This window comes from Anabrus simplex, chromosome 1, assembly GCF_040414725.1.
Source record: "Anabrus simplex isolate iqAnaSimp1 chromosome 1, ASM4041472v1, whole genome shotgun sequence".
In the NCBI taxonomy this organism is placed as follows: Eukaryota; Metazoa; Arthropoda; class Insecta; order Orthoptera; family Tettigoniidae; genus Anabrus; species Anabrus simplex.
In genome coordinates, this window is record NC_090265.1 from 665,615,401 (window position 1) to 665,641,385 (window position 25,985).

Below are 25,985 nucleotides of genomic sequence, written 5' to 3' on the forward strand. Positions count from 1 at the left end.
CAACTATACTCAATACTCTCCTGCTGACTTGCTAGACCTAACGCATAAGAGGATTTTCTTTCAGGGTTTACTCCCTTAGCCTTTGAGGATGCCTTCCTCGTCCTACAAGGCAGTAGGTTCCATCTGTACACCCCAGAAGGATGGGTTGCCTCTTCCGCCATCTCCGCCGTACCGAAGTCCATCTTCTCCGCCGTAGATGCCGTTGAGGTCTTCACCCTTAACCCAGGGCAAGGGCCCTCCATATTTATGACCCCTGGAGAGAGGGTGTCCCAGTATTTTAAAACCCCCAGGAATTGGGCTACCTGTTGGTCCGCGGGTTGTATTGGTTATTTCAACCAGCCCTACATACTGTAGGGGCCCCCTATCCGCCACCTGGGGACGCGCTCTGTAGGGGTCAGGTTCCCCTGGTTACTTATTGGAAGTTAACCCCACCCACAAGGAGTAAGGAGTAAGGTTATTTGCAGAGACTGTTCTGTGTAACAATTTTAATTATACAAAGGGGTGTCAGAAAATAACCGGAAAGATTTTTTTGTGTTTCAGTAATCCCGCGCTGTAGTTTGCAGGCGGTAGTACTGAAAAGATCTGACCTTGAGTGATACAGTGTGAAGCACATCACTCGCCTCAGGTTTCTCGGTTGCAGGAGAGCAGCTGAGGAAGGAGGCCGTGTTCGCTGTACCCAATATGGATCTCTAGTTGTAGCAGTACGCTTCAATTAGATTTTGTGTTCTTCTGGAAAAATCTGTAACACAAACAGTGGAAATGTTGCAGCAATGTTGCAGGAAGCCATGGAAACATTCTTCCAGTCCAAGACCTAAAAAGACCGAAGTTCAGGTGAGTGTAGGGAAAGTCATATGGCTTGTCTTTTTTGATAAGCAGGGTATTGTGTATGATCATGTAGTGAAAAAATAACCTTCTGTTACTGCTGATTACTATTGTGAAATGTTAAAGAGGCCACTGAAAAGAAAAACTGCAGAAAGATGACCAAACTTTGCTCAAACGGGATGGATCTTGCACCAGGAAAATGCACCTGCCCATTGGGCAATCAAGATACAAGACACAGTGACCGAATTGGGCAGTGAGGTGATACCACATCCATCTTATTCACCGGACCTAGCACCATGCGATTTCTATCTATTTCCTGCAGTGAAAAAGGAACTTCGGTGTCGTCATTTCCAAAGTGATCAAGAAGGAAACAATGCAATTTTGGGTATACTCAACAAACTATCAAGAAAGGGCTTCGGGAAGCGTTTTGAACAGTGGACTGAGCGCTGCAACCATTGTGTTGTGTCTGAGGGAGAATACTTTGAAGGTTTATAAGTGAATTTGAATAAAGGTAGCCAGTATTTTGCTGTAATAAAATCATTCCAGTTATTTTTTCACATCTCTTCGTATGTTACCATTGCTCTGCTGATGAAACAGTACTCTGTTAGCAAGATCATTGGTGAAACATCAAGTTTTTCAAACAATTTGTCTATATTTAGAGACTATTAACCAAGAAAACCATAAATATTTTTATTCAGACCTACAAAACCCTAGGTAGGGCATTGTTCTAAACATATACTCCAAACCAGAACAAATCAGTAGAAATGAACGGGAAGGACAAATCTACATTAAAAAAAAAAAAAAAAAAAAGGCCTTTATGTTGCACCGGCACAGATACAGTAGGTCTTATGGCAATCATTCATATCTACTTACATTGTTTGGCACACTTTAACAGTTTCATCCGAGCCATCAGCGCAGTCTTTGATACCATCACATTCATACTTGTCCTCATCGAGGCATTCTCCAGAAAGACATCGAAATCTGAAATACAGAACCATAAGAATGAAATACCCCAAGGTTTTAAAACAGATTGTTTTCAATGGAGTAAGTAAAGTCCTTGTTCCATAGTTGTAACACCATAGTTTATGAAGATATGCAACTACAGTACTGTTAGAGAAGTGAACTAAGGAACATAATGTCCCTGATATTAAGAAATTTGATATTTAATATTAGATTTATATAATTTTTAAATGAGCTTAAGTCACCAACATTATGAGTAATGTCTGGAGTATCACAGTCAAAGCCGAATTTAGAGTGTGCAGGTCCCTAGGCTGAAGATGTGATGTGGATCCCCTCCTCTTGTTTTGGTAGAGAATTCTGAGTGAAATATCCTTTTCTTTTTTTTTTTTTAAACTCAAGATTGCCAGTTTTACCGAGCAAATTGGCTGTGCAGTTAGGAGCACGCAGCTGTAAGCTTGCATTTGGGAGATAATGGGTTCAAACCCCACTGTCAGCAGCCTTGAAGATGGTTTACAACACTATGTGAAGTTGCTGACATTCCTTGTGGAAAACAAGCAGAATTCGACAAAAATGAACCAGAACTTTCTGCCAACAATTTCACTTTTTCAAATATGCCCTCATTATGTTGTATGATATAGACAGAAGTTTCTCCAAGAACAAGGCTCTACTAGCTGACAACCAGAGATCCTTCCAGTTTGACCATCTGAAACTGCATGTTGTCATCCAGTGCAACTCTACTGAAAATGAAGGCTAAAAGAGGTATGAATGGAAGCTATTTTTCTCAGAATCAATAATCTAGCACTTAGATATTTTTGGTTTTGAGGTCCTCATTTGTTTAGATGCTGTCCAGTGTCAACCGCGTACTGTGATGCAGATTCAGATTATCAAGTTTTAACACTGCCTCTGAGGAAACTATGGCATGTGGTGGAGAGCTATTATTCCATTCATGCTTCCAGGCCAGACTGATAAGGAAGGTAGTGTTTGCCAGATCTTTAGGTGTCCTAATGGGAAGGTATCTAGAATGGAGATTGTTTATTTTGATGCCAGCAATATCCTCATGGATAAGCAGAATAGGGGTGGCAGTTACCTTCTTATACTCCCTGGCTAGGACATGTTTTCTTTCCAGGTGAGGTGGAGGAATGTAACTCAGGGCTGGCAGCCAGAAAGCTGGGGGACTGGATTTCACTCTACCTGCTATGAAGCACTCAGAATATCTTAATGAAGGACCTACAGTAGCTGTTTTGGGATAGTATTTTTGAAAGTGTAAAATTCAATCTAACTATGATGATTTTTCTTTCTTTCTTTCTTTCTTTCTTAATCTGTTTATCCCCAGGGTTGGTTTTTCCCTCAGAATCAGCGAAGGATCCAACCCCTACCACCTCAAGGGCAGTGTCCTGGAGCGTGTGACTTTGGGTTGGGGGATGAACCTGGGGTGGAGGACCAGTACCTCACCCTGGTGACTTCACCTGCCATGCTGAACAGGGACCATGTAGGGGATGGGAAGATTGGAGGGGATAGGAAAGGAAGAGGGAAGGAAGCGGCTGTGGCTTTAAGTTAGGTACCATCCCAGCATTTTCCTGGAGGAGAAGTGGGAAACCACGGCAAACCATGTCGAGGATGGCTGAGAGGGAAATCGATTCCCCCTCTACTCAATTGATCTCCCGAGGCTGAGTGGACCTGTTCCAGTCCTCGTACCACTTTGCAAATTTCATGGCAGAACTGGAAATCAAACCACAGAGGTGGACATGATTTATTTTTATTTATTGTTTCAAAGATCCCATGAGGTAATGCTCATATTGGGACAGTACATTAAAGAACTGGCACAGTTACAATATTAAAGAGAAACAGAAAATTATTTATATTACTGAGTAAACATTTATAAAATTTAAATCTAACATTTTTCAAGGGCACAACTGTGTGTTAAACAGAACCATATACCTCAAAATGAAACCTGGTAATAAGTTTTTCGAAACAGACTAAATCCAAGAGCATTAAATTTTGTCCATAAATGTTTCCTAATATTTCTTTTGAATTTACTGAAATTCTGACAAGCTTTTATCAAGCCTGGAATGGAATTAAATTCTATTATAGCCTATACAACACACCATTACTTCCATACTTCACTGTATTCATTCTAGACACATGTAAGTTTTTTGATTGCCATGTTGCATAACCATGAATAGATGAATTACTACTGGTAATGAATTTGAGTTTATTTTTCCCCGAGCCAAACTATGTTTAATTTTCAAGAAACGTGTTACCAAACAGTATGCAATAAATAACCTAACCAGTGGAATACCTGTTGATGAGTATATTATTTATCTGGACATTAAGAATGGAAAACTATAAAGGGGTCTGAGTACTTTATTTTGAAGAGCTGAGGAGTTGGATGCAATAAAAGTGTAAGTAGATTTACATTATTTTGAGAAACAGAAGCATGAAGTTTATAAATGTTCCAAATTAACAGTAATATTTGGAATCAAACTGAATTTTATTTTAAGACATTTAAAGGGGTCAGGAAATGTATTTCTCAAAGAATTTGATTCATCACTTAGCTAATAAGGAAGGACAGATTTATTTAAAATTTTATTTTATATGTTGTTATTGCATGAAGCAGGAATATTAGATTTTGTCATATACCGTACCAGTATTGGTCAGGGAGTTAGAAAAGCATGATTGTTCACTGTAAGGGGACAGAAGTGGCAATTTATCCCACCTGAGAACTCTAAAATATCTACCGGATTCCTAAAGAAGCCAAAAATGTGTCAATTTTAAAACAAGTTTAAAAAATTTAATTGATTTTTCTTTATTTATTATTCACCTCTTTTTTTTCTTTGTTTCAAGGAGGGCTGAGAGATATTTGTCCCTGTACTCTCCCCAACTACGGTATAGGCTACCGTCACTGCCTCACCACCACCACCACCACCACTGCATTAGCCCAGTTCTAACTGGAACATTATAAAATTAGAAATATTCCTTTATGAACAATAACTTTTATTCCCCTTTTTATTTACAAAGTGAATTCCTTAAAACCAAACAAAAGAAAAACAAAAATCAGATCACGAATTATATCATTTGGATTTTGATACTGCATTACTTCCTTGTTTGAAATACTCTGCTAATACCACATCATTGACCAAAATCGTGATGATTCATCTTCACATGTGGCAGCATCAGACTCTGCAGAATCATTACATGCAGACATGACTCTCTGATACCACTCAACATTTTCAGATTCTAAGCATTTCATTAGTGAAAGAACATCAACCTTTTTGTCTGCTTTTACACCAGGTTTTCTTACGTCAAGTAGTGTCAAATAATCAAAATTGAGAAAACTAACACTCCCCTTAAGAAGGTATATGTCACATACTTAGGAGTGTAGGACTGTGACCCTAATACAACACCATTATGGTAATAAAGTCGCACAAATTTCTGAATCATGAATCTTTGCCTTTAGCAGTCCGCATTAGAAACATAAGTCGAAGTGCTGGTACCCAATCTTTTACTAACTGTGATGTCATTACTGCACTGAATGGTTTTGGATGTATCCTACTGTTCACAAATCCTTCCCTTCCAATCACTGACATACTCTCCAACCAAAGAACTGGCGGCAACTTTACTTGCCACTTATGAATCATGCCTAATACAATAACAGCATAGCGCATGGTGCCGCTTTTAGTGAGCTCCTGACCTGTACTGGCATTCTAGCAAAATAAGATGTGTGTTATAGTAAAGGGACTGGGACATTTGGAAACGGTACTCATGCAATAATAGCATAATTAGACTAATGCTGTTATTGCATCTAACTCCTCAATTTGAAGTTCTGCTGTTTGAACTTGGGTGCAGCAACTCCATACAACATTAGTGTATTGTAGATAGCTATCAATTAAACCATAGTAAACATACTTTAAGTTAGAATCAGGAATTATTTCACATAGTCTGATCAATACACCTATAGTAGGTACTATTTTACTCTTAATAAATTGCAGACGATGATCCCAGTCCAGTGTGGAGGTTATAAAAACAACTAAATATTTAATGCAATCAACATGTTTTATGTAATCATCATTAAGAGTCAGCGTATTACTCGGCCCTATAAATATCTCTATATAAATATATATGATGATGATGCACAATCATCAGCTATATTTACACCTGGACAAGATAAGACAAGGAGATTTGTTTTCTATGGTCACCTGACACAAGTGAGTAGCCTACAGACAGACTGCCCAATCATATCTTTGTCTCCAAAGGATCCTGGTTCACTGAGGTGGATATGGTTTTAAAAGAAGTGGAGATCTGAAACATGATCCTCTTTGAAAGAAATCTTAGAGAACTCTGTGGTTTCCAGGAAATGCCCAAACTGAGAAAAGGGAAGAAATGAACTGAAGAGAGAAAGGATGATCACTAAAGATGAATGCAAGAATACAGTAATCCGGAGACGCCTAGCTGCTGGGATTTTCTCCCACAGGCGTTCTTTTTCATGCCAGTAAATCTACTTACACGAGGCTGAGTTATTTATTTATTTATTTATTTATTTATTTATTTATTTATTTATTTATTTATTTATTTATTTATTTATTTATTTATTTATTTATTTACACATTTCTTCAGTTCATCCCAGTTAGTCTTGGGATCGCTGGAGCCACCAAGGCTCATTTTGATTTTGGTAGGGGATTTATGTCTGGATGCCCTTCTTGATGCCACATGATTCCTGAGATGAAAATTTCGATCCAGGATAAACCGGGATTCAAACCTCAGTCTCCTAGGGGGGAAAGCAGCACGTAAGCTACTGAGCTAATCATGCCCCCCGCAATAATAATAATAATAATGTTTGTACCATGGGTACGTCTTCTCCGGCCAGTTAAACTGCGCACCTTCTACAAGGCCATCAACGTAATAATCTACTTTGAACTGATGTTATGCAAGATAGTTCAGGTTTCAACTTTTAGATGTCTCTGCCATAACTTTAATTGCTCCATCTTATGGGGTAAAGTACAATTAATCCGCAAAAGAAATTTGTAATGTAGAGGTTTTTCAACCTGATTCTTCTTTTTTTTTTTTTATCAAAGTTGTCAACACTTCTGCTGGTTCTTTCTCCTATATCAATCTACCAATCAGAATTTTGTAAATATTTCCTCTAGCGAATTAATATCAAGAGTGTTAACAGGAATCCAGCCTATCAGTAAAGAGTTCTGGAATTTTCCTCAAAAAAAATACTATAAACGCTGAGCGCTTTAAGGCCGTATCATCTTCTTCATTGCTCCAGTTATTTGAGTGTGGCATGTACTAAGGGGGGAGGGGCCATGGGTGGTGTTTGGAAGGCCCAGCAAAGCAAGGTACTGGCGGAATTTTCTTAAAATGTGATAACTCCTGCAGATAGCTTGAGGGGAAGATTTCAACCTCTTTCATTTCAAGTAAAATTCTAAATCTGGTGTTGTAAATGTAGAATTTTCGACCAGTCTGAGGACTCTGTTCTATTCCCTGCTGGGAAATATGTAATGTAAGGAAAGAAAGAGTGATTACCGGTACCCTCTGTTATTTCCCATTTAACTTGGTATGGAGTGACTAAAGTTTCTAAACCTTTAAAATTCTTTAACTCTCTTTTGTTACCTAATGTTCCTCATTTAGTCACCCCAGAGTAGAATAGGTTTAGCCTCTGTGTCATTAAGCCATAAGCCCACTCAGGGTTTTCAACCATTTCTATAAGAAGGGCATGTGTGTAGCGTCCTATCCTCTTGTTTACAGGCCAGTCTTGTTCAACTTTTTCTTTTTCACATTAAGGCCAACTAGTATGGGCAATAATGCCTTTATTTATTAGATAATAGTTTGAGGTGTGAAGTTCTTTTTAGAAACAGTAAGTTATTAAACTGTTGAGCAGAAGATAAGCCCAAACCAAGGGCTACATTACTGTAAATGCCTTATTTGAAGATTGTCAGGTATGACCTTGTGCGCTGAAAGAAATGTATGCCTCTAAGAGAGTTTGGAGTTCAAACTCTTAGGCTATGTGAGTGGAGCAAACATGCTCTTATAAAATAGTGTACCCCGTTCAGAGCTATTATGCTCATCCCTTGTATATTATCGTGTTGATAATTCTCTCTAGTTTTTGTACCTTATTTTCGGACTTATAGTCCGCTGTTTCTATCGGAGCTGATGAGCTCATTGTTATTCTGTTTAACTGTTATTTGTTCCAAATCTTCTATCTATCAAATCCTAAACTCAAGAAAAAAAAAGAAAAAAAACCGTAAGAAATAAAATTTCAAGATTTGTTGTGGTAAATCGTGATGATGATGCTTGTTGTTTTATGGGGCCTAACATCGAAGGTCATCGGGCCCTGTTAAATTGTGATCTAGTTGATTCCTTGTCCACCCATTCACTCCAGGTGTTTCTTAGACCTCATCCACGATATTTCATTAACAACAACAACAACAACAATAACAACAATAATAATAATAATAATAATATCATCCTCTGTGCTGTAGTGGTTAGCGTGATTAGCTGCCACCCCCGGAGGCCCGGGTTCGATTCCCGGCTCTGCCACGAAATCTGAAAAGTAGTACGAGGGCTGGAACGGAGTCCACTCAGCCTCGAGAGGTCAACTGAGTAGAGGGGGGAGGGGTTTGATTCCCTCCTCAGCCATCCTCGAAGTGGTTTTCCGCGGTTTCCCTCTTCACTTCCAGGAAAATGCTGGGATGGAGCCGAACTTAAGGTCATGGCCGATTTCTTCCTTCTTCCTTATCTATCCCTTCCAATTTATTTATGTATTTATTTATCTATGCATCCCATACACCGACAAGGACCCTGTTCAGCATAGCAGGTGAGGCCGCCTTGGCGAGGTACTGGTCTTCATCCCCAGTTATATCCCCCAACCCAAAGTCCGACGCTCCAGAACACTGCCCTTGAGGTGGCAGAGGTGGGATCTCCCACCGAGTCCGAGGGAAAAAGCAACCCTGGAGGGTAAACGGATTAAGAAAGAAAGATATAATAATAATAATAATAATAATAATAATAATAATAATAATAATAATAATAATAATAATAATAATAATTTTTGCTAGTTGTTTTACGTCGCGCCGACACAGATAGGTCTTATGGCAACGATGGGATAGGAAAGGCCTAGGAAATGGAAGGAAGGGGCCGTGGCCTTAATTAAGGTACAGCCACAGCATTTGCCTGGTGTGAAAAAGGGAAACCACGGAAAACCACCTTCAGGGCTGCCGACAGTGGGATTCGAACCCACTATCTCCCGGATGCAAGCTCACAGCCGTGCGCCTCCGACCGCACGGCCAACTCGCCCGGTAATAATAATAATAATAATAATAATAATAATAATAATAATAATAATAATAATAATAATAATAATAATAATAATAATAATAATATCCTTCAATTGCTATAGAGATATCGTTGTAACGGGTTTTTATCCAGAAGAAGTTCTAAGTTCTTGAATGTGCCAAAAGCCAACATATGGAGTTACAGCATTTCAAGGCGCTATCTTTTATCCACCAAGACAGTTGGCTGCCTCACGATACTTTTTCATGTAATCTATGGATTTGATTATTATGTCAATTCTTGTTAACCTTGACTTCAAACAAACTTCTGAGCAATGCATTTACAAGAGTGATTAATATTTCAACAGCATCTTCTTCACCACTGAGTTCAAGGTACGTACCGGAGTTCTCAACCGGTTCTACGAGATTTTATGTCGTCGTCATTTAGGGAACGAGTCAACATCTACAGATCTGTTAAATATACCGACATTCTGTGTTCATGTTCTTCAATAGTTTTTTTTTTGTTTTGTTTTGTTTTTTTCATTTTTACTTTCACTCTACTTATACATTTTAAGACGAACACAAACGCCCGGTCCTCACGTCAAAATTTCTGACGTGGACGGGAATCTAACTCAGGGCTCTCTTAACTGAAGGCCGTTATGCTGACCTTTCAGCGGACTTTAAATGCTATTAAGGTAAGACAATGTTTCTCTTTTCCGTACAATTACCAATTACGAAACAGCGTCGAGGCGGAGCAGTCGAGTCGAAAACGCACGCGGCGGGATATTGACAAAGTTAGTTCTGTGTGAACAGTTCCTTAATTTGTCGTTTCGAAAGTCGGACTTGATATAAACCACTCCGTCTGTTTTCAGTCTTATAGTATTTCAAGACGGAAGTCACTTGGGCAAATTTGTACTCGAAGGAATTTCCCATGAAAGGCAAAAGTACAGTACATGTTTGTATACCGAGCGAGTTGGGTGTGCGGTTAGAGACGCTCAGTTGTGAGCTTGCATTCGGAAGATAGTAGGTTCGAACCCCTCTGTCGACATCCCTTAAGATGGTATTCTGTGATTTCTCACTTTCACACCAGGCAAATACTGGGGCTGTACCTTCTCTATCACATCGTCGCCATAAGACCTATCTGTGTCGGTATGACGTAAAGCAATTTCTAAAAAACAAACGAAAAATAAAACAAGCTACTCACCTACAGCTGGCTCTAGCCGCTCTACGTTCCCGCGAAATTGTGGCGTTGTCGTCAACCAATGGCGAGGCTTGACCACTGTGGAGCACACACAGTGCTGTGGGCAGACAAGAAAGACTTGATTATATATTTACAATACTATCACACGTAAAACATCAAAATGACGTACGGAATATTCAGGTATTTTCAGGGGCGTTTGGAGTAGACGGACGCAGGCGGAAGTGCTCTGTGGAAGTGTATTGCGTATCCCGGTGACGCAAACGTCTAGTGATTAAAATATAGTACTTTTAGTACGTCGGTAGATGCAGAGTGGTTTTCGGCCATTGGGTTTCATCCCTTAAGAGGCCACGGCTTGCCCGTGGTCCAACAGCTCTGTATTCTGACTGGCCAACCGAGCAGAGGAAAGTTGGCCACGGCTCTACCGTGGCTCTACGCCTCTGCATTCGGAAGACGAGCCTGGGGCACAGTGCCGGATGTCGTGATGGCACCGATGCCGGGAATCGAACCAAGGTATATTAAGTCCCATAGCATATATTAAGTTAAGGAGATTAGAATTGAACTAGTGGATCCCCAGTACAGAAGACCACTAGGAATGTATAAACGAAAGGATAAAGAGTTTTCTTACAAGAAGAATTATGGTTATTAATTGTGTAAAATGTGCTACTTTATATTTGAAACATTTAGAATTGGATATGTGAAATTACTTGTTCTTCAAGTCCTGCTACGGAAGGCTTATGAGTAACTTGTTATTGAGTTGTAATCTTATCTATGTAAACTGACCAAGGGTTGAGTAAATGAACAGTGGCTAGCTACAAGCACAAATCCAGCATTCAGAATAATTAGCATTGGGAGAGACAAGGAAAGAATACATGACTCATGGAAGGATGGAGCATCGGAAAATCTCCACTTCATGGCAAAACATTCCACTCAGTGAGAGATATGAGTTAGGCTGAGTGAGACGGAGAATAAGTGGTTCTGAGATTGACCACTATAGCACCACCTACTGGAGAGGGATCCCAGTTGGGGGTAGACTAGTACTAGGGTGGGAGTTCCCCCTCTCACTAGTTAGCAAGGGCCAGACCAGGATATATATACAAGCTGCAGAGGCTTAAGGGATATCTTTAGTCTTGGACAGGAGAACGCTCTACGTAGGTCAAGAACGTCGGTAATAAGACTGGAGGTGGTTACATTCAGAATGAGAGAGAGGAGTGGGACATAGCCGCGTTGGAAGTGATATTGGAAAGACTTAGTCTCTCAGACAATAGTGGGAGATGCGGACTTAGGCTTAGAGACAAGCTAGAGGGCAACTCTCAGGTTTTCAACATAGACTCTACCCAGGTCGGAAGTCAGTATTCTAAAAGCTTCCGGAGCAGGCACATCACTGAAGTATGCTGTAAATAGACATTGTAAATATGTACGGTAGTTGGGAAGTCAGAGTTGAATTCAAATATATATCATATTAAATGGGACTCAGTACTTCATTTAATGGTTCAGGGCACCCAACCCACAGATTCTCCAAGCCGCTCGGGAGAACAAATCGTCCAGAACATCTCGGGACAAGGTGAGTCACGACAGACTTACGTTTTGGTGTCAGGTATGTGGGGTGCCCTTAGTTCGAACTCCGACGAACAGTAGAACCATATCAGTCCGATGTTCGCGCACTTCGAGAAGAAGATTGTCCGAAAACCGCGCATCGCAGAAGATTGAACCGCGCACCGAAGAAGATTGTCCAAAAACCGCGCAGCGCAGAAGATTGTTCGAAAACCGCGCATCGCAGAAGATCGAACCGCGCATCGTAGGAGCCACAATCCAGCCCAGCTGCAGGGAGCCAGCAGCCCAGCAGCCTATTAAGCAGCCTACACGGATCGCAGCCAACAAGCCCAGCAGCCTATTAAGCAGCCTACACGGATCGCAGCCAACAAGCCCAGCAGTACAGAAGACATCGTAGGGTGAGTCCACTTTAATTCAGTATGGCAAGTCAGGAGGAGGATGTAGATTTAAATGCAGGAAGGCCAGAATTTCAGATAGTAGAGGCTGATGATGATGATGATGCACGTAGCTTAGAGGGACCGTATGTAACTGTAGTAGAGGGACACAGACTGATTGGTCGAGAATTTGACGGTAGTCAGCCAGACAGACTACGAGAGTTTCTTGCCAACGTAGATGCGGCGGTACGCATGATCATGGAGAATGATCAGGCACTTTTCTTTAAATATATATTGACAAAAATTACAGGCAAGGCCCGAGAGAAGCTCTTGGTAAGAGCTGATATTACTAACTGGGAGAACGCTAAAGTAGCGCTAAATGAATATTATGGTAGGCAGGGCACGTTAGATCTATATATCTGCCAAATGTTCCAAAGCAGTCAGGAACCGCGAGAGAGTGTAGCATCCTGGGCGCATCGCGTAGACACGATGGCGTCAGCTTTCAGGGATGCTTTATTAGAGGGCGAATGCCTACAGGATAGGCAGGCACAGTTGAAGTGCGTGAGAAAGATAGGAGTGGCTAGTTTCACACAAGGGTTAAACAACCCAAGAATCCAATGTAGAGTGCAGGATCAGCAACCTTTAAAATTTGAAAGAGCCGTGGCAATAGCTAGGCAAGAAGAAGCAGTCATTATATCCAAACAGGCTAAGGATGGATTGCAAAGTAGGCGGAACACACTAGGGTTCACACGGAGAATTGAAACTAACAAGCCTAATGTAGCAAAACCAGAAGGAAGGTGGCATCCTAAGCCTAGAACAGCAATGGTTAGGGTGATTTGCTACAATTGCAATAAAGAGGGCCACCTAGCTAGGCAATGTACAAGTCCGAGAAAGGAAACACAGGGTCAACCTATCGGAGAGTCAGAATTAAAAAGACCACCGACAACGCTAACGTGTCGGTATTGTAAGAAACAAGGACACATAGAGAGAGATTGCCGAAAGAAGCAAAGGGACCAAGTAGGTGTAGAAACGCGAACGGTCCGCACAGTCAAGGCGGGCATGAGGGAGAGTACCAGGGGTACACGAACTTGCTACAATTGCAATAGGAAAGGGCATGAGCAAGATAATTGCAGGCTACCGGTTAACAGACACCATACCGAAATAACGAGATGCTATTCGTGTGGTAGAGATGGTCACTTGGAAAGGGACTGTTGGAGAAATGTACTTGGTAAACAGTCCACTAAACAGTGCTATGCTTGTGGGAAAGCGGGGCACTTACAGAGGTACTGTCGCACGAAAACAATGGGTCAACAGACAGGGAGAACGGACATGAAAGTCTTCCGAAGGTCTGGAGACGAGGGTGACAGGGGGTCGCAACAAACCGAGGAGGGCCCGTTTGGATCAGTGAGTAGCCAAGGACAGGCTATGAAAACCAGGTTAGCAACAAACTAAGCAGGGACCGAAGGCCGGAGACAACCTCGGAATCCCGTAGAAAAATAAGTCTCGAAAGTTCAGATGACGAAGGCACGATGTTACTTAGCATCGTCCAGAGAGGGAAACCGCTTCGATTCTTGTTAGACACAGGGTCAGAAATTAGCCTGGTCAAAGAAGGAAGCGTACCAAAAGTATGCGCAATTATGAGGGGACATGTCATAGAACTCACCGGGGTCAGTGAAGGCAAGCTATATACCAAGGGTACGGTACGGTTTGGGATAAGTGGTTCCAGTCACACCTTCCATGTAGTGGGTAAAGACATTAACTTGACCCAAGATGGCATTATTGGGAAGGACCTCTTGTCAGATGGCGTAATAAATTACAAGGAAGGCTACGTCATAATAAAAGGGACCAGGTACTCAATGGGGGCTCGAGAGACAAAGCTGATCCGTCTCGAACCTAGGACCGAGAAGGTAGTGGCCATTGAGGTAAATAAGAATCTACCTGTTGGCGTAATAGAGCGAGCAGAAGTAGCACCAGGGGTGTATTTAGCCGAATGTTTAACCAGGTCCCAGAGAAATGAGGCTATTGTAAGCATTATTAACACCACCGAGAAAGAAGTAGAGATACAGAGCCCTGTGGTATGCATTCATGAGGTTGATTACACATGCCTGTCACAAGGGAAAAGGGTAAGGCTAACCAAGGAGACCGAAGACAATGGTTTAGGTTTCGGAAAGTTGCGCTCACAGAGAGTGACCGAACAGCTGCGGATAGACCATTTGAACATGGTAGATGCAGAGAAAATATTGGCCATCTGTACAGAGTATGATGATGTATTTCACTTAGAGGGGGACAAGTTGACCCATACGAAGGTAATACAGCATGAGATTCCAATATCTAGGGAACAACCTCCTATTAACGTACGGCCCTATAGGCTCCCAGAAGCACAGAAGGGAGAGATACGAAAACAAATAGATAAGCTGTTGGAGGATGACATAATCAGTCCCAGTGTGTCACCCTGGAATGCGCCGTTACTTTTAATCCCAAAGAAACTAGATGCCTCAGGCATACAGAAATGGAGGGTCGTTATAGACTATAGGAAATTAAATGAGGTTACAATAGGAGTTAGTTATCCCCTACCATTAATTTCCGAATTGTTAGATGCCCTTGGAAAGGCTAAATATTTCTCGACTCTAGATTTAGCGAGTGGCTACTACCAAGTGCTACTGAAGCCTGAAGATAGGCCCAAGACCGCCTTCTCAGCACTAGGGCAGAAGTATGAATACAAGAGAATGCCGATGGGTATCAGAGATGCCCCAGCCACATTCACAAGGCTGATGAACACTGTGCTAACAGGGTTAACTGGCATTAAATGTTTATGTTATCTGGATGACATAATGGTGTATGGTAGCTCGGTAGACGAGCACAATGCCAAGTTACGAGTAATACTCCAGAGGCTGCGAGAGAATAATTTAAAACTCCAGCCTGATAAGTGCGAATTTTTAAGGGCCGAGGTGGCATTTTTAGGGCACGTAATCACGGAAGATGGAGTCCACCCAGATGCTAAAAAGGTCCAGGCAGTCAGGGATTTTCCCAGGCCGACCACTAGCCGCCAGATCAAGCAGTTCTGCGGGCTGAGTGGGTACTATAGGAAGTTCATCCCTAACTATAGTAAAATTGCAAAGCCACTTTATGAATTAGTAAAGAAAGACGTTCCCTTTGTGTGGGGAGACAAACAGGAGCAAGCGTTTGAAACACTGAAGCGAAGGCTAATAGAGGAGCCTGTTCTGCAATATCCAGATTTTGAAAAACCCTTCGTTGTTACCACTGATGCAAGCAACGAGGCGGTTGGAGCAGTACTGTCACAAGGACCCATTGGGAAGGATCTTCCAGTTGCCTATGCAAGCCGGACGCTTAACAAGGCAGAAGTAAATTACAGTGTAACCGAAAAGGAATTATTGGCAATAGTGTGGGCAGTGAAGTATTTCAGGCCGTACTTATTTGGGCGGCATTTCACTGTAGTGACGGACCACAAGCCATTGAAGTGGGTTTTCAATGTGCAGGACCCGTCTTCACGACTGCTGAAGTTTAGGTTAAAGCTGGCAGAGTACGATTTTGTCATAGAATACAAGCAGGGTAAGCGGAACTGTAACGCCGATGCCCTGAGTCTTAATCCCATTGTAGAGAAGAGCCAAACTAGAGTGGTCAGTTCAGCTCGGAAAGGACCCCAGACGGCGGTCAGAAGAGACACTCAGTATCCTGGTGACGTTAAGGTTAGAGTAGCGAGTTCAAAACCCGAGGACGCCAAGGCAGAGGGAATCGAAGTCGGCTACACCACGGACGAGGGCTCCGAGGACGCTAAGGCAGAGGAATCCAAGCCCGAAGGTAGCTCACCGGAAGGAGAAATAGAAGGGCTAAGAGAGGAGGAGAAATTAGCCATAATGAAGGAGTGTCATAACTCATTAATAGGAGGCCATCAAGGGATTGCGAGGACATTCGCAAGACTGAGCGAGCGAATACAGTGGAAGGGTATGAAAAAGGACGTAGAAGAGTACATTCGCTCTTGTCCATCATGTCAGCGAAATAAGGGGACTCGGCCAGACATCAGAGCCCCCATGGTAATTACAGATACTCCAAGCACAGTCTTCGAGAAGATGTCGCTTGACGTAGTAGGCCCTATGCCTTTGACGGAAGCTGGTAACAGGTACATTCTCACCTGCCAGGACCAGCTGTCCAAGTATCTAGTGGCAAGTCCAATGCCAAATCAAGAAACAGATACGGTGACACGTACATTAATAAATAATGTCATCAGTATATACGGGATACCCAACCAGATATTGATTGATCAGGGTAGTAACTTCATGAGCGAGGTGTTCAAAACACTCTGTAAGGTGTTGAGGATACAGAAAACTCACACCACAGCGTTCAGGCCACAGTCAAATGGGAGCATTGAAAGATCCCATAAGGTATTAGTGGAGTACCTTAGGCACTATGTTTGTGCCAATGAACAGAACGATTGGGACCGGTATCTCCCAACGGCAGCTTTTGTCTACAACACGACCAAGAGCACAAGTACGGGGTTCACGCCTTACGAATTGATATTCGGTAAGAAGGCAAACATCCCAGGAGTATTGCAAAAACCACCTGAGTCAGGTTATAACGAGTATCAGACAGTGGTTGAGGAGCTAACCCAGCAGTTAAGGAGAAACCACGAGGCAGCAAGACGAACCTTAATAGAGAGAAAAGAAAGAGAGAAGCAGGACTATGACAAGAAGCAAAACGAAGTAACCTTCCAAGTAGGAGATAAAGTTTTGTTACGTAATGACGCACTGCGACGAGGGAAATCCAGGAAATTGAGCCCACCTTTTGAAGGTCCATACATTATAGTAGGCGTATCAGGTGTAAATTGCACCTTACAAATGAACAAAAAGGGAAAGAGAACAAAGGTTCACAAAAATAGACTAAGGATGTTCCTGTGAGAGCTAAGTGGGATAGCAAAAGAGGTAGACAAATAAAAGAAATTAGCTAGGTTAATAATGCGGGAATGTAAACAGTCAGTTAAGTAATAGAAATTAAGTTTGGGGAAATTTATAATTGTTAGGTAACGAATTTCCTGTCGTACCTTACAGTTGACAGAAGACGATGGCGGAGATAACGAGTTGGTTCCACATCGTAGTAACCCTGTGGATGATGATGTCGTCCCATCTCGAGGCAGGTGGAGAGGTGATAGACGTCAGAGTGACGCCATATGAGAATACACCTGGTGTATATTTCGATGACCAGGGCGAAGTGCAGTTATATACTACAGAATGGACCCTAGTAACGTATGTAAATTTGAATCAGCTGACAGAAACATTTGCTCTAGCTCAGAGATATGTGAGACGAACGAGGTTGCTATGTTTGCAATTAGAAGTTACTTCAAATTTTACTTGCCAGCAGGACGTAAATATGCTGCAGACACATTTGGAAAGAATAAAGGGATCAAAAGATGTTATTAATAGGATCACAAAAGGCGTGGCAAGGGAAGAAGGGAATAGACGAAGGAGAGGATTAATTAATGCCGTAGGATCAATAGCGAAAACGTTATTTGGAACACTTAGCGAAGACGATGCAGAACGATACGAGGGAAAGATTTCTGAGCTAGAGAAGGAGCAGCTCTCTATTATGAAAATTGCTAAAGAGCAGATGATTGTTGTTAAGTCCACCCTACAAACCATGAACAGCACCATCTACGAGGTAAATGCAAATGAACTTAGAATCAGTAAGAATTTAGATGAAATTAGATTGTATTTACAGAATGAAACACTCCAAGTAGCTGGAGCGATTAGGCAAGCAGAATTGGAGATAGCTATTAATAGACACTTAATTGAAATTGAAGGTCTTCTAATGCAGTTGCATGATCATTATAGTATAGTATTGGAAGGTATTATGAATGCTCAGTCTGGGATAATACATCCTCAGATAATTACACCAGATGAGATCATTAAGGCCTATAGAAAAGCGCAGGGAGATTTTCCAAGAGGTATTTCCTTGCCATTTGAATTAAAGTCGACTTATGGCTACGTTATATACAGGGTAGCTTCAGCAGAAGTGTTTTTAAGTAAAAATTTCTTAGTGTATGTAATGAAAACACCCTTAACAGATAAGACAACCTATTTATTGTATAAAGTGATACCTTTTCCTACTCAAGTGATAAATAACCCTAATCATTACGTGTATGTGAACGAGGAAAAGAATTATATAATCATGGATAAGGAAAAACAAACATTCGCGCAGTTGAGTGAAGAACAATTAAACAAATGCAAACAGGTAACTTCCATGTGGAAATTATGCAAGGTAAGGTTTCCAATTAATACGGTGCACACGCAAAATAATTGTGTTGTTAAATTAATTAGTGGAGTCAATCAAATGCCTGAAAATTGTGCCAAACGTGTGTTGCCCGTTAGAGACTTGATGTGGATTCTCATAGAGAATAATAAATATATATATGTGTCCCCTGAAGAGAAAAAGGTGACTTGCATGTGCAAAGATACTACTAGTGATATCATGCTTAAGGGTACAGGTACGATAGAAATAAGTCCTATATGTACACTGTATGGCCCAAATAGTAAAATTCAGGGAGTAGGGAAAATAAATAGTACGCAAGACAAGGATTTAGTGCCAATGATAGCACTACAGTATGATTGCTGTGAGCAGATAGACAGTGAATTAAGGTTAGATCAGGTCCCTGAGTTAAATAAAGTAGCAACAACTAACTTGTTAAATCACATCGATGACTTACGTTGGGCTACCCATAAGACAGAGGAAGTAGAAAACATGGTCAGACAAAAAGAGGAAGAAATAAGGCAAAAAGCCATGTATCAACATGTAAATATATATAGATACATAGTCTGGACCATGGTGAGTATAGTGGGTTTATTCATATGGTGTTATTGTTGTAATTGTTGTTGTTGTAATTCCTGTAGAAAGGTAGGATACTCTTTCAGTAAATGTATGGACGATGCGAAGGAGCATTGTCCAAGTATCTGTATCAAACAAACTGTAATCAATAAGGAAGGTAAGGCGAAAACCTCGGAAGAGAATGTTAATGTGATATTTCAGCGCCCCAGGCTTGTTGGGAGACGTCCTGACTCACCTGCGGGGCTTTTGAGACTGGAAAGTCCCAGGCTCACTGAGAGACGTCTCAGTTCACCTGTGGAATCCCGAGAAGTAGTAGTTATCGAGGCAAGTTCACACGAGATAAGAGAACGAGGCACGCCACCACCAATAGCCAGGAGACCATTAAGGTCATCTGAAGCGAGGCTGTGAGTTCCTCATAGTCGAAATGGACGCAAATGTGTTGCGCCCATTTCTTCCCGGGTAAGGGAGGTGTCGTGATGGCACCGATGCCGGGAATCGAACCAAGGTATATTAAGTCCCATAGCATATATTAAGTTAAGGAGATTAGAATTGAACTAGTGGATCCCCAGTACAGGAGACCACTAGGAATGTATAAACGAAAGGATAAAGAGTTTTCTTACAAGAAGAATTATGGTTATTAATTGTGTAAAATGTGCTACTTTATATTTGAAACATTTAGAATTGGATATGTGAAATTACTTGTTCTTCAAGTCCTGCTACGGAAGGCTTATGAGTAACTTGTTATTGAGTTGTAATCTTATCTATGTAAACTGACCAAGGGTTGAGTAAATGAACAGTGGCTAGCTACAAGCACAAATCCAGCATTCAGAATAATTAGCATTGGGAGAGACAAGGAAAGAATACATGACTCATGGAAGGATGGAGCATCGGAAAATCTCCACTTCATGGCAAAACATTCCACTCAGTGAGAGATATGAGTTAGGCTGAGTGAGACGGAGAATAAGTGGTTCTGAGATTGACCACTATAGCACCACCTACTGGAGAGGGATCCCAGTTGGGGGTAGACTAGTACTAGGGTGGGAGTTCCCCCTCTCACTAGTTAGCAAGGGCCAGACCAGGATATATATACAAGCTGCAGAGGCTTAAGGGATATCTTTAGTCTTGGACAGGAGAACGCTCTACGTAGGTCAAGAACGTCGGTAATAAGACTGGAGGTGGTTACATTCAGAATGAGAGAGAGGAGTGGGACATAGCCGCGTTGGAAGTGATATTGGAAAGACTTAGTCTCTCAGACAATAGTGGGAGATGCGGACTTAGGCTTAGAGACAAGCTAGAGGGCAACTCTCAGGTTTTCAACATAGACTCTACCCAGGTCGGAAGTCAGTATTCTAAAAGCTTCCGGAGCAGGCACATCACTGAAGTATGCTGTAAATAGACATTGTAAATATGTACGGTAGTTGGGAAGTCAGAGTTGAATTCAAATATATATCATATTAAATGGGACTCAGTACTTCATTTAATGGTTCAGGGCACCCAACCCACAGATTCTCCAAGCCGCTCGGGAGAACAAATCGTCCAGAACATCTCGGGACAAGGTGAGTCACGACACGGACTTCACGCCTGGCTCCACCCGTCGGCTGTCCTGAGAATGGTTTTCCGTGGTTTTCCATTCTCCTGCACCAAGGCGAATGCCGGGACAGTTCGTAGTATAGGTCACGGCCGCCCACCCCCCTCAACTTCTCCGCACATCTCCTTCACCGTAACAAATCTCCCGGCCTGAGAGACGGCGTCACCGTCTAAGAGGCCCGCCTCCTCCTTCAGGGCAGGAATGAAAACGTTTAGTAGTAGTAGGAGTAGTACCGCCTCTGTGGTTCAGTGGTTACTGTGATTAGCTGCCACTCCCGGACGCCCGGATTCGATTCCCAGCTCTGCCACGAAATTTGAAAAGTATTTTGTTGGTATTTGCTACACGTCGCACCGACTCAGATAGGTCTTATGGCGGCGATGGGATAGGAAAGGCCTAGGAATGGGAAGGAAGTGGCCGTGGCCTTAATTAAGGTACAGCCCCAGCATTTGCCTGGTGTGAAAATGGGAAACACGTAAAACCATTTTCAGGGCTGTCGACAGTGGGGTTCGAACCCACTATCTCCCGGATGAAAGCTCACAGCTGCGCGCCCCTAACCGCACGGCCAACTCGCCCGGTAAATTTGAAAAGTGGTACGAAGGCTGGAACGGGGGTCCTCTCACCCTCGGGAGGTCAACTGAGTAGAGGGGGTTTCGTTTCGCTCCTCAACCATGCTCGAAGTGGTTTTCGGCGGCTTCTCACTTCTCCTCCAGGCAAATGTCGAATGGTACCTAACTTAAGGTCACGGCCGCTTCCAGTCCTCTTCCTTTCTACCCCTTCCAATCTTCGCATCTCTGCATAGCATAGCAGGTGAAGTACCGGTCATTCTCCCCAGTTATATACCCTTGACCCAAAGTCTTAGGTTCTAGGACACTGCCCTTGAGGCGGTAGAGGTGTGATCCGTCACTGAGTATCAGGAAAAATTCAACCCTGAAGGATAAACGGATTAAGAAAGAAATAATTTTTAGTAGTTGTAGTTTTTTAATAAATAGTAGTATGTATCATATTAAGTTTTATATTATTATTATTATTATTATTATTATTATTATTATTATTATTATTATTATTATTATTATTAATCTGCTTACCCTCCAGGGTTGGTTTTTCCCTAGGACTCAGCGAGGGATCCCACTTCTACCGCCTCAAGGGCAGTGTCCTGGAGCTTCAGACTCTGGGTCGGGGGATACAACTGGGGAGGATGACCAGTACCTCGCCCAGGCGGCCTCACCTGATATGCTGAACAGGGGCCTTGCGGGGGGATGGGAAGATTGGAAGGTATAGACAAGGAAGAGGTAAAGAAGCGGCCGTGGCCTTAAGTTAGGTACCATTCCGGAATTTGCCTGGAGGAGAAGTGGGAAACCACGGAAAGCCACTTCCAGGATGGCTGAGGTAGGAATCGAACCCACCTCTACTCAGTTGACCTCCCGAGGCTGAGTGGAACCTGTTCCAGCCCTCGTACCACTTTTCAAATTTCGTGGCGGAGCCGGGAATCGAACCCGGGCTTCCGGGGATGGCAGCTGATCACACTAACCACTACACCACAGAGGTGGACACTATTATTATTATTATTATTATTATTATTATTATTATTATTATTATTATTATTATTATTATTATTATTATTATTATTATTATTATTATTATTATTATTATTATTATTATTATTATTGCTACAGGGTTACCCGTGGAATGCAGAGGTGAAAGAAGGTGCGGGCTGGAATGGGTCTATCCACAATATGAAACTAAACTTAAAATTTTACTGAAGGTTATATTTTCAATAGATAACACGATTTAACAAATTTTCACTAGGTGAAGTAACAATGAAAGATCAGGTACAAGGTATAATTTTACAAACAAGAGCACGAAAGCACAAGTTTAGGGGTCTTTACAAGTTCTGGGCTTCGAGCCCTAATTTTTTACATCCTTGAGCTACTTGCCCAACTTTACCAAGGTACACATTTGTCCAAAGGGCAGAAAACCCCTTCATTCAAGGAGCATTTGCTCCAAAAACCATATCAGGCCTCCTAAAGCCACTTTTACCACATAGAAAAGTGCTGGCCCGCTCTCAATTTTTCACGCCTATTACCGTGCCATACCAGATTTAACACTTACTTGCCCTCAAGGCACAACTTACATCAAATGAAGCGGGGGTATCTCGTACCCAACCTACTGGGCCTTAGTAGAAAAAAGAATAGGTTAAGTAAATGGCCCAAAATACAAAATGAATGGAGGCATGTACTTGCACTCCTAAATGAAACTTCTTAAAACCTAAGAGGCACGAGGCCGTTGGAACAGGGGCTATTGCCAAACTATGGAGGTGACTCGTATAAGGAAAATTTAAGACATTACAGAAAAGAAGAAAACCAATTACAAAACGTAGTCAACTCAACCAAAATGAAGGGGAGCTCGAGAGGGTAAATCACTCCCTATCCCCGAATTACAGTTAAAGATATATGAAGTTTTACAAAAGCGACGGAGAATTACGTGTTTGAAGATAGGTTACATAGTAAAGGTTTCGGACCTTCCCCGCGGGTTAAACTGCTGTGCACCGGGCGAGTTGGCCGTACGCGTAGAGGCGCGCGGCTGTGAGCTTGCATCCGGGAGATAGTAGGTTCGAATCCCACTATCGGCAGCCCTGAAGATGGTTTTCCGTGGTTTCCCATTTTCACACCAGGCAAATGCTGGGGCTATACCTTAATTAAGGCCACGGCCGCTTCCTTCCAACTTCTAGGCCTTTCCTCTCCCATCGTCGCCATAAGACATATCTGTGTCGGTGCGACGTAAAGCCCCTAGCAAAAAAAAAAACTGCTGTGCTAGCAAGAATTAAGGATGTTAAGCGGCCGTTACCTTACTGAAGAACTGCTGCCTGAAGAAAGAGGCGCTTCCCGTCTCCTGCTACATGTCCATACACTAAGTTAAATGTTGATGATGTGGCCGAGAGACAGGGAAATCAGCAGTTTTTATACCCTCGGGGAAGATTCGAGACCTTTCATGAATAATTAAGACACGCCCACCGGCGTTTATTGGGTAGCTTACAGTTACACATCAAAATCGAAGAAGAAAAACACGATTGGTCAAAAATTAATTACAGAAATAATTGATTGGCTAACTTCAAAACTGGCGGAAAGAAAAGATTAATATTGCCAACCCACAAATGAAAGAACGAAATTTAGTAATAAGAAAACTTATGAGTACAAAATACCTTCAAGAAAGTTCCCTCACTTCGCACCAGGGTGCATGGTCATAGTTTTTTAGTAGAGATATCTATGAGACAATGTCCAAACTTCTTGATAAATAGTAAACAAAAACACGTCGAAATTAACACAGTGACATCTTCAGAGCAAAAGTTTAAGTAGATCCAGTTTTAAGTTCACAGTTTCTTCCGTAGAGGAGTACTTTAAGGCGGAAAATTCAAATGTGCGGCGTAGAGGTATACCAGCCGGTACAATTATTATTATTATTATTATTATTATTATTATTATTATTATTATTATTATTATTATTATTATTATTATTATGTATTTTCCACAAATTGTAAAAACGTACAATTCAGGGATGGTGAATGGAGAAAGGGCATAGCCTCACATACACATAGGTGGCTCCATCCCCACTTAAAATTACAGTATTTTATAATTACATTTATAGGCTAGAGAATGTGCTTACATACAGTTATATATTGGTATTATTTACACAATATTCACAGGATCTTTTCAACATTCAAGTAATTCTACTCTCTCTCTCTCTCTCCCTCACACACACACACACACACACACACACACACACACACACACACACACACACACACACACACACACACACACACACACGCACACACACTCACACACACTTGAATATAGTTCAGCTAGGCCGGCTCATTCATACTCACAGTCTCATTCATTCGGAATCATCAAACTTTCATCCGTTCCCCCAAGCATACTAAACATATTGCGTATGGATAGAGGAAGTGAGTGCTCTCTCGTAGCAATTACAGTGGAGTCTCTACTGTATTTGCTCGTAGTCTCGTGGTCAATAGGTGGTGGTGGCAGACTGCGCTAGTGTAGCTATGGATGAACCGCGCTGCTCGCGTTAATACAATGAGCGGGCGCGGCAATATACAAAACATAAACGAAATAAGTTCTCTAAGACTTTCAGTTACCGAGCTCGATAGCTGCAGTCGCTTAAGTGCGGCCAGTATTCAGTATTCGGGAGAGAGTGGGTTCGAACCCCACTGTCGGCAGCCCTGAAGATGGTTTCCCGTGGTTTCCAATTTTCACAGCAGGCAAATGCTGGGGCTGTACTGTACCTTAATTAAGGCCACGGCCGCTTCCTTCCCAGTTCTAGCTCTTCCCTGTCCCGTCGTCGCCATAAGACCTTGTCGTGTCAGCCCCAGATTGGAGCTCAGGACTCATTCTTCCGAGGATCGAACCCATGACCGGGACGTAGGAGGAATGGTGTCGCTGAGATATACGTTAATATTATAAGGGAAATTATAAGTTAATAGTAATGACTATGTAATGGCAACAAGGCCAAGGAATCATAATTATAATGCTGATATAAGTAAATTAAGAATCATACAAGATTTAAGAGTTGAAGGCACACCAAAAGCTGTGAGCCACAAGTTGTGTAATTAGAAGTAAGGCTTGGTCGAAGTAGGTGAATCATAAGCTGCACCCTGCTAAAGGTGCGTAGTATATCTTCAGAAAAGGTGGGTAGCGAGTGAACGGAAGAGGCAATTCCGTTTTCGTGTGTCTGAGGACATTCTCCATAGGATGGAAACTTCGATGGCCTTCTCGAAGGGAGGCGAAAGTTAGTGAAGGTATAAAACAGGGGTACACACCCTGATCGAGGCTTTTTGGAACAAGTCGGCTAGAAGTGCGGGCGGAAGCCCTGTCAGTCAGGTCTCCGATAATAATAATAAGGTCCAAGTGTGGACTTAGAGTATTCACTTCAATACTTCGACCACGCCAAGTCTTCTATGTCAGCGTCATTGGAAGCTAGGAAGGAGATTGTAAATACTGTATATAATTATACATACTCATCAGTCTGCTATTAAAGGAAGGTTTTGGGAAATAGAGGACTTCGTCTCTTCACACGTAGCAAATCTCCCAGGCCCATTGAACAATCCCTCATTACCGCTCGGAGGAAGTCAATCTGATTATTTATCATTCTCGTCGTGGCAAAGCCTGTGTCACGACAGGAAAAACTAAACTGGTGTGCAGCTGCGGGGTACTGGGTTCGATTCCGCCTCAGTGAAGAGACAGATTTTTAAGAGCCACGCAGAAGAGGCTAGCTCAAGCAAGAAGATTCGCAGATCCGGTCCAGAGCAGCAGACGAGAGGCCTACCGTTCCAGCCTACGCAGAAGGAAGCGGACATCAGGACAGGAGAG

At 42.2% G+C, this 25,985-nt stretch overlaps 1 protein-coding gene across 5 annotated transcripts in view; it reads right to left on the reverse strand.

Moving 5' to 3' along the window:
• The window catches only part of LOC136857289 (modular serine protease), a 177,436-nt gene that overhangs the window by 129,127 nt on the left and 22,324 nt on the right, over positions 1 to 25,985 (reverse strand). For all 5 annotated transcript variants that reach the window (XM_067135826.2, XM_067135823.2, XM_067135824.2 and 2 more), the window contains exons 2-3: positions 10,258 to 10,351; positions 1,696 to 1,803 (exon numbers count right to left, since the gene is read on the reverse strand). In XM_067135826.2, the coding sequence (XP_066991927.2) occupies positions 1,696 to 1,803; positions 10,258 to 10,351 (202 nt within the window). The remainder of the gene's footprint in view (positions 1 to 1,695; positions 1,804 to 10,257; positions 10,352 to 25,985) is intronic.